General features: G+C 49.7%; 1 protein-coding gene across 1 annotated transcript in view; it reads right to left on the minus strand.

Annotated features, from left to right (window-relative positions):
- The window catches only part of jazf1b (JAZF zinc finger 1b), a 340,149-nt gene extending 339,584 nt beyond the window's left edge, over nt 1–565 (minus strand). Inside the window, exon 1 of the mRNA XM_038797271.1 lies at nt 392–565. Coding sequence (XP_038653199.1) covers nt 392–506 — 115 coding nt within the window. The 5' untranslated portion in view covers nt 507–565. The remainder of the gene's footprint in view (nt 1–391) is intronic.
- Nucleotides 566–9,964: the final 9,399 nt, after the last annotated feature.

The raw sequence follows: 9,964 nt of genomic DNA on the forward strand, positions 1-9,964 counted from the left end.
TGACCCTTAATAATCCCCCCTCCCGCGGGCCCTTGTAGCGGCCACTCGCCCGGCCCGGACACTGCAGGCGTTGCCATGGCAGCAACTGAATGGCCCCACTCGGCCCAGGCCTCACACTGACACCGTCCGCCCTCCGCACTGAGCGGATTGCCCCTGAACCACACCCCGAGTCGGCACTGGGGGAGGGGGCGGTGGTGAACGGGTCTGCCTTCCCCACGCGGCCTGTGGCCAGGGGCCCCGCGGAGCCTCGGCCCAAAGCCATGTCCGGAGGGCTGTGGAGAGTGGGCAGAGCAGCCGTGCAGCGTCCCGGCCGGTCACCTCCCAGCCGGCCGCCGCTCCACGCGAGCCGCTGCTGGAGCGGGGCGCTGCCTCCCTCCCGCTCCCCGCCTACCGATGTGGTTGTCTTCAATGTGTTCGATGAGTTCCCCCAGGGTCTGGAAGTGCAGCCCGCAGCCCCCGAAGCGGCAAGTATTGGAGAAGAAGGAGGCGGCCGCGATCCCTGTCATGGTGCTACATGGGTCCAGGCGGCAGGAGGGAGGGGAGGGGAAAGGAGTGGGGCGGGGACACTGTGAGTGAGAGCGGGGCTGCCAACCCACCCACTGACAAACCATCCATCTCTCATTCCACCTGCATGCAAGTAAAGGCAGCATTTCCTTAATTTTAAAATAATCCCAAATTAAATTACTAGTTTTGTAAAGCCCTCTATAATATATTGCAATAAAAGTAATGTGCAATTGGATTTGCTTATTTCAAAGCGTACACCAAAGATGCAAAATCTTCAAGAAGATCCATTTGTGAGCTGTATCTGTCTCCAAGATGTTGGTCCATGCCAAAACCATGAACATAAATCATAATTGGTATTAATCTCGTGTCCTCCTTTCCAATGCTTTGCACTTTTCACTTCACCGAATCCACCTGGTAATGAAACTTGCAAGTGTTTTCTATTGCTTACTCTGGCTGGACAAGAGCCCAACTGAGCACAGAGTTAATCATAAATCCTGCAGTTTCTGGAAATCTAACTTTGAAATATTACCATCTCTAGTAATGCGAGGTCTGAATCTGAAATGTTAACTGTTCACTTCATGGATACCCTTTTAAACAATCCAAATGGTAAATTTATAGGTACCTTTTTTAAAAGGGGAGGACAAATAAAAGAACTTAAACATAAAATGCACCTTCCAATAAAACAAAATGTCAGTTGTAAAACAAAATCATCGCATTAACGTTCATGATCATTTTGGTTTATCCAGTGGATTGCCCCCGTTTCACTAATTCAGAATATCTAACAAAAGGGTGGCACAGTGGTGAGCACTGCTGTCTCACAGAGCCAGGGACTCAGATTCAACTCTGACCTTGGGTGACTGTGTTTCCTCTTTGCATGAGTTTCCTCTGGTGCTCCGGTTTCCTCTCACTGTCCAAAGATGTGTAGGTCAGGTGGATGGGCCATGTTAAAATTGACCTGTAGGTTAGGTGGGATGATGGGGATACTGCGGGGAGTAGGTTGAGGTTAGGATGCTCTTTCAAAAGGTCGGTTCAGACTCGATGGGCCAAATGGCCTCCTTCTGCACTGTCGGGATTCCATTAAGAGTTCATTTTTTTGAGAGACACAAATTCACATCCAAAGAAGGATTCCCGCAACTACAGGGTTTGTAGTTTGTAGACATGGCGTATCAGCTGAAAACATGGCTGATGACGCCAGTGCAAAATTCCACCATTGAGCCACACCCATGCAGGGCACATCCTGGCCTGATCATTGCTGCACAAAAATTCCAACTTGACACCTTGGCAGTGCCAGCTGGAAGTGGCACCTTGGCATTGCCAGGGCACCATCTGTCCAGAGGGCATGCATCTGGGGGCCTCCAATCCCATGGGCGCCCCCCACGAGTACCGTGCCATCTGGTCCCCATTTATCTAGACCAGTACTGACTGCCGCTCGTCCACGTTGTCCAGGACGAGGGAGTTAGATCACACGCCTTGGTTAGATCTTGGGAACGCATATTAGAATGAGACTTGCTGTCTCACTCTAATATGCTGATTTGTCATAAATGTCATAGATGTTTACAGCATAGAAACAGGCCCTTTGTCCCAGCTTGTCCATGCCCTCCAGGTTCTATCACTAAATTAGTCCCACTTGCCTGCATTTGGCCCATATCCCTCCATACCCATTCTGCCCTTGTAACTGTCTTAACTGTTTTATAAAGGAAAAAATTGTACCCGCCTCTACCACTGCCTCTGGCAGCTCGATTCAGATGCTCACTACTCTCTGTGTGAAGGAATTCCCCCTCTGGTCTCTTTTGTATCTCTTCCCTCTCACCTTAAACCTATGCCCTCTAGTTCTAGACTCCTCTACCTTTGGGAAAATATGTTAACTATCTACCTTATCTATGCCCCTCATTATTTTATAGCCCTCGATAAGATTACCGCTCAGCCTCCTAAGCTCCAGGGAAAAAAGTCCCAGCCTATCCTGCCTCTCCTTATAGCTCAGACCATCAAGTCCTGGTAGCATCCTCGTAAATCTCTTCTGCACTCTTTCCAGTTTAACCATATCCTTCCTATAACAGGGATTCTATGTATGGCCTTACTAATGTCTTGTACAACTTCAACAAGATGTCCCAACTCCTGTATTCAATATTCTGACCAATAAAACCAAGCATGCTGGATGCCTTCTTCACCACCCTGTCCACCTGCGACTCCACCTCAAGGGGCTATGAACCTGTACTCCTAGATCTCTTTGTTATGTAACTCTCCCCAACGCCTTACCATTAACTGAGTAGGTACTGCCCTGATTTGATCTGCCAAAATGCATCTCCTCACATTTATCCAAATTAAACTCCATCTTCCATTCATCAGCTCACTGGCCCAATTGGTCAAGACCCTGCAATCTATATAACCTTCTTCACTATACACTATGCCACCAATCTTGGTATCATCTGTAAACTTACTAACCATGCCTCCTACAGTCTCATCCAAATCATTAATATATACAAATAATAGTGGACCTGCACCGATCCCTGAGGCACAGCACTGGTCACAGGCCTCCAGTTTGAAAAACAACCCTCCACAACCACCCTTTGACTTTGGTCGCCAAGCCAATTTTGTATCCAATTGGCGACCTCACCCTGCATTCCGTGAGATTTAACCTTTTGCAACAGCCTACCATGCAGTACCTTGGGCGCGATTCTCCGCTCCCCACGCCGGGTGGGAGAATCGCGGGAGGGCCGGGTGAATCACTGCACTGGCACCCCCTGCGATTCTCCCACCCCCCGGCCCAGATGGGCCGAGCGGCCTGACGAACCCGGCCGGTTCATGCCGGCGCCAACCACACCTGGTCGCTGCCGACGTGAACAGCGCGCGACAGGTAAGTGTGGGGCCTGTGGGGGGCGGAGAGAGGATCGAGCACCACGGGCGTGCTCGTGAGGTGACTGGTGCCCACCGATCGTCGGGCCGCCGTCTCTAAGAGACGCACTCTTTTCCCTCCGCCGCCCCGCACTCTTTTCCCTCCGCCGCCCCGCAAGATCAAGCCGCCATGTCTTGCGGGGCAGCAGAGGGGAAGACGGCACCCGTGCATGCGCGGGTTGAAGCCGGCCAACCTGCGCATGCGTGGCTGACGTCACTTAGGCGCCGTCGGCCGCGTCATTCTCGGCGCGGCGCTTTGACGCAAGCGTCAAGGCCTGAGATTCGCACAACGCCGCTCCTAGCCCCCGGGGGGGGGGGGGGGGGGGGGGGGGTAGAATAGGGGGCGAGGAGCTGCCTCCGACGCCGGAGTGAAACACTCTGGGTTTCACTCCGGCGTCGGCCTTTTCTCTCCGTTTCGGAGAATCATGCCCCTTGTCAAAGGCCTTGCCAAAGTTTATGTAGACAACGCCGACTGCACTGCCCACATCTACCTTCCCCCTTCAAAAAACTCAATCAAATTGGTGAGACATGACTTTTCCCTTACAAAGCCATGCTGACTTTCCCTAATTAGCCCTTGCCTGTCTAAATGCCTGTAGATCATGTCCCTCGGAATACCTTCTTACAGTTTACCCACTACAGAAGTAAGGCTAACCGGTCTGTAGTTCCCTACAGCTCTTCTTAAACAAGGGCACAACATTTTCTACCCTCCAACCTTCAGGCACCTCTCCTGTGGCTGTCGATGATTTAAATATCTCAGCTAGGGGGCCGGCACTTTCCTCCCTAGCCTCCCACAAAGTCCTGGGATACATTTCATCAGGTCCCGGGGATTTATCTATCTTGATGCGCTTTAATACCTCCAGTACCTCCTTCTCTGTAATATGTACACTCCTCACGACATCACTTTTTATTTCCCCAATTTCCCCATCATTCGTGCCTTTCTCAACAGTAAATACTGATGAGAAATATTATTTAGGACCTCTCCCATCCCTTGCAGATCTGCACATAGACGCCCTACCTTCTCCCCAGTCACCCTTTTACCCTTTATGTATCTGTAAAAGCTCTTTGGATTTTCCTTTGCCTTATCTGCCAAGACAATCTCATGTCCCCTTTTTGCCCTCCTGATTTCTCTCTTAACTCTACTCTGACAAACCCTATACTCTTCAAGGGATCCATTTGATTCCAGCTGCCTATGCATGTCATATGCCTCCTTCTTCCTCTTGACCATGACCTCAATATCCTGAGTCAGAAAGTGATCCCGCCCACAATGAGCAGGATTCATATCGCGATACCTGGCTAGATCTCGCGAGGCGTCGCGAGCCAGGTAGATCCCGGAAGTGGGATCTACCAATCTCGTTGTACTGCATCTCACTGCTTTTTGGGCGCAATGCGACCTGTGGATCCTGCCCATGTGTCAATTAATGCTGTGATCAAGGGGTTAACAGCTAGGCAGGCTGTGTGGGCAGCACGGTGGCCCGGTGATTAGCACTGTTGCCTACGGCACTGAGGACCCGGGTTCGATCCTGACCCCAGGTCACTGTCTATGTGGAGTTTTCACATTCTCCCCATGTCTACGTGGGTTTTACCCCCACAACCCAAAGATGGATTGGCCACGCTACATTGCCCCTTAATTGGAAAAAAATAATTCACTACTCTAAATTTATTTAAAAAAAGAAAAAAACAATTTTTAAAATGAGAAGGGCTGTCTGTTTTTAGTTTCATTTTAGAATTCTGCTCTGGATTCTAAGGAAAGGAGGTGTGTTTCTGAGACTGACTTCTGAAAGCTTCTCTCCCAAAGACTTTATGAATAAATCTGTAAACCACTGAGTGTTAACTTTATTAATAAGTGGCATTTGTAGACGAGGAGCATGCGGGGTCCCCGGGGGAGGACCTACTCAGGGAGAGACGGAGGCTGCAGGCGGAACTGGGAGTGCTATCCACGAGTAGAGCTGTGGAACAGCTTAGGAAGGCAAAGGGAATGATGTATGAGCATGGGGAGAAGGATAGCAGATTGCTGGCGCAACAACTCAGGAGGAGGGAGGCGTCCAGGGAAATAGTAGGGTGGTGGGCGGGAAGGGGCGCAGAGTGGAGGACCCGCCAGGACTGAATAAGGTGTTTCGGGACTTCTACAGTAAGCTCTACACTTCAGAATCCCCGGAGGAGCCGGAGGAGATGAAACGGTTCCTGGATGGACTAACCTTCCCAAAAGTGGGCTGGGGGCCCCGATTAGAGCGAAGGAGGTATTGGGGGCCTAAAGGCCATGCAGTCGGGTAAAGCCCCGGGACCAGATGGATACCTGGTAGAGTTCTACAAAAAGTTCTCAGAGATAGTGGGGCCGGTGCTGACCAGAGTTTTTAATGAGGCGAGGGACAGAGGGATGTCGACGATGTCGCAGGCCACCACCTCACTGATATTAAAGTGATACAAGGTCCCAGAATCCTGCAGGTCATACAGGCCAATCTCCCTGATTAATGCGGACGCCAAGCTCCTGGCCAAGGTCATGGTGATTAGAATTGAGAACTGTGTACGGAGGTGATTGGGGACGACCAAACAGGGTTTGTTAAAGGCAGACAGCTGGCAGCCAACTTGAGAAGATTGCTGAATGTGATTATGATGTCCCCGACGGGCAAGGAGGTGGAGCTAGTGGTGGCAATGGACGCTGAGAAGGCCTTTGACCGGGTGGAGTGGGACTATTTGTGGGAGGTGGTTGGATGGTTTGGGGTCGGGGAGGGACTGGTTAATTGGGTCAGACTATTGTATCAGGCACCAACCAAAAGCTAGCGTAAGGACGAACAGGACGACGTCAGATTATTTCAGACTACATCGCGGGACCAGACAGGGATGCCCCCTCTCCCCTTTGCTGTTCGCGCTGGCCATTGAACCGTTGCCGATTGCTCCGAGAGCTGCAAAGGGGTGGAAGGGAATGACTGGGGGGTGGGGGGGTGGAGCACAAGGTCTCTCTCTATGCCGACGACCTGTTCCTGTATGTGTCGGACCCACTGGCCAGGATGGACAATATACTGGAAACACTGAGAAAGTTTGGCCAGTTCTCAGGGTACAAATTAAATATGACCAAGAGTGAGATGTTTGAGGTGCAGGCAAGGGACCAGGAGAATAGGCTGAAGGAGCTGCCATTTAGGCTGGTTGGGGTAAGTTTCCGATATTTGGGGATACAGGTGGCACGAGACTGGGGCAGGTTACATCAATTAAATTTGACTAGAGTGGTGGAACAAATAAAGAGGGAGTTTCGGAGATGGGATGCACTCCCGCTATCACTTGCGGGGAGGATGCAGACGATAAAGATGACAATCCTCCCAAGATTCTTGTTCATTTTTCAGTGCCTCCTGACCTTTATCCCACGGGCCTTCTTCAAAAGGACCAGCAAAATCATTATGAGCTTTGTCTGGGCGGGAAAATCCCCATGGGTGAGGAAGGCGATGCTGGAAAAGAATCGCAGCGAGAGGGGACTGGCATTGCCGAATCTGATCAACTATTACTGGACGGCTAAAATAGCCAAAATAAGGAAATGGATGGTGGGTACGGGGTCTATTTGGAAGTGGGTGGAGGCGGCATCGTGCAAGTGCACCAGCTTGGCAGCCCTGGTCACGGCTCCCCTACCGCTTTCGCCGGCCAGGTACTCCCCCAGCCAGGTAGTGGGGGCGGCCCTGCGGATATGGGGCCAGTGGAGGAAACATGTAGGGGAGGTGGGTGCGTCAGTCTGGGCTCCAATATGTAATAACCATCGATTCGCCCCCGGGAACATGGAAGGTGGGTTTCGAACATGGCGGTGGGCAGGAGTGAGGAGAGTGGGCGATATGTTCCTGGAGGGGAGCTTGAGGGCGTTGGAGGAGAAATTTGGGCTGGTAAGGGGAAATTACTTTAGGTACTTACAGGTGCGGGACTTTATACGCAGACAGGTCCCATCCTTCCCACGCCTCCCGCCAATAGGGATCCAGGACAGAATAGTCTCTTGAGGAGAAGGAGGAGAGGGTAGAGTCTTGGATATCTACAAGGTGCTCATGAAGGGGGAAAGAGTCCCAGATGGAGGAACTGAAACTCAAATGGGAGGAGGAGCTTGGCGGGGAGATGGAGGACGGGGTATGGGCGGAAGCCCTGAGTAAGGTAAACTCAACCGCAACATGTGCCAGGCTCAGCCAGATTCAGTTTAAGGTCGTTCACCGGGCCCACATGATGGTGGCTCGGATGCGCAAATTCTTTGTGGTAGAGGACAAGTGCGCTAGATGCGCGGGAGGACCAGCGAACTATGTACACATGTTTTGGGCATGCCCTAAGCTTAGGGGGTACTGGGAGGGATTTGTGGGGGTTCATGTCCCGGGTACTGAAAACAAGGGTGGTGATGAGACCAGAGGTGGCAATTTTTGGGGTTTCTGAAGTCCCGGGAGTCCAGGAGGAGAAAGAGGCCGATGTTCTCGCCTTTGCTTCCCTGATAGCCCGGCGGCGAATACTGCTGGCATGGAGGGACTCAAAACCCCCGAAGACTGAACTATGGCTTTCGGACATGTCGAGTTTTCTGGGTATGGAAAAAATCAAGTTCGCCTTGAGGGGATCTATACTGGGGTTCGCCCGGAGGTGGCAACCATTCATCGACTTCTTCACGGGAGATTGAACATCAGCAGGGGGGTGGGGTGGGGGTTGGGAGGGGGGGGAGGTTAGAGTAGAGTAGGAGGGATAAATAGGCGGGTAGTGTCTATGGGAGAGGAGCGGTTATGTGCACTATGGTTTGGTTGAAGTGTTGGTTTCCGTTGTTATTTGCATATGTCTGTAATCTGTAACTGTTTACAAAGCCAAAAAAAACCTCAATAACATTGTTTGTTTAAAAAAAAAGTGGCATTTGACCTGTGTGTGTGGATTTTGCTTAATTGAAAATTTAGAAGTAGATGGGAAAATAAGCTCAAAGACCTTTATATTTTTAGAATTGCTTAACTGTTAATTGAAAAGCTGTGTTTTTCCTTGGATGTTAATGGGGTTAATCCTACGTTCAAAAGTTTTAATATTAAAGATCCCTATTTGTCAGTGGTGTTATAGACGCATGGTCAACTCTCAACAGTGGCTTAGAGGCTAAACCAGAGCCAAAACTTTTTTAAGTTTCTTTCTTTTAATATAAAGTTAGAGTAGCCAATTATTTTTCTTTTCCAATTAAGGGGCAATTTAGCATGGCCAACCCACCTAACCAGCACATCTTTGGGTTGTGGGGATGAAACCCACACAAACATGGGGAGAATGTGCAAACTCCACACGGACAGTGACCCAGGGCCGGGATTCGAACCTGGGTCCTCAGCACCCGCAGTCCCAGTGCTAACCACTATGTCACCCTAACATTTTTATGTTTCACGACGTTGCAGAAGATCAATTCATTCCAGGAGTGATAATATAAGAAATATGGCTCTGGTTATTTTATAAACAAACTTTGTTAAAAGAAAATAAAACAATATTTATACTTTTCAACCCGCACAACAACAGATTACATGCAGTTTCTTAACCTAAAGACACTAGTTCCCATTAAACAAAACTGTAACAGAACTTGTAGCACTCAGTCCACTTTCGCACACAGACAAAGGCAATTTTTGCATTTACAAAGCAATTTTTCTTCTGGTAGAGACATTCATTCTGAACCCTTTTTCCAAAGCCTGCCTCAGTGGCAATGCTCATGACCTTCTTGGTTGATTTCCAAAGCCTCCTCTTGTACCTGTTCAAAACAGCATTCCATCTCTCTGAGCTCCATCAGCCCCTCAAATAAAGGTTCTCTGCTGGGGTTTCCGTCGAACCCATCAGTGTTATCTTAGCTGTTTGAGTGCCCACTCCCGTTTATACAAAAGAATAGAGCCATGCTATTGCTATGCAACTAACCTCCCATTGACGGAAAAAGAGGCCATCAGACCCTGTAATGGATTAATAGCTGGTCAGACAGGAGTGTCCCAAAGAATAATGGATCTGGGGCATCCTGTGTATTCCCACTAATGAGGTTAAGTCTGACTGGGACAATATAACTCGGCCTCGTATGGATGTATCTTTCTGACTCTATGCAAGTAGGTTTTTTTTTCTAGACCCTGGTGCGACTTTTCTCTGGCTGTGGTCTCTTAAATGGCCACTGCTGAGACTGCTGTCCAATTAAAGATGGCAACCTGCGTCCCAAAACTGCTGGGTCAATCAGAGGTCTGGCAGTTTAGATCTGCTACCATTAGAGGTGGCTACTGTTAAGGCTGCAGGATAAAGAAGAGGATACCTCCATGCCGAAGGGCCCTTAGGTTTTAAAAAGAAATCCGGGGTGATAGGGTACCTTCTAGTGGCACTGCCAAAGCTCTGGGAGTGGTCATTACTTTTTTTTAAAAATCTTTTTATTGGAATTTCTCATATTTGTAAACAGTTGTAGATATACATCATATTTTTCTTGCCTGCGCTAATTTCCTTTATTATACATAGAGGTTTATTCTGTCCTTCGTTTAACTGATCCTATGTACATTTCGCTGCCCTCTGGATCGGTCTATAGTTCCTCCCCTTCCCCATTGTCCCCCCTCTCACTTCCTCTCTACCCCCTCCCTTCCTCTCTCCC

The sequence above is a fragment of the Scyliorhinus canicula genome, chromosome 5 (genome assembly GCF_902713615.1).
Source record: "Scyliorhinus canicula chromosome 5, sScyCan1.1, whole genome shotgun sequence".
Classification (NCBI taxonomy): domain Eukaryota; kingdom Metazoa; phylum Chordata; class Chondrichthyes; order Carcharhiniformes; family Scyliorhinidae; genus Scyliorhinus; species Scyliorhinus canicula.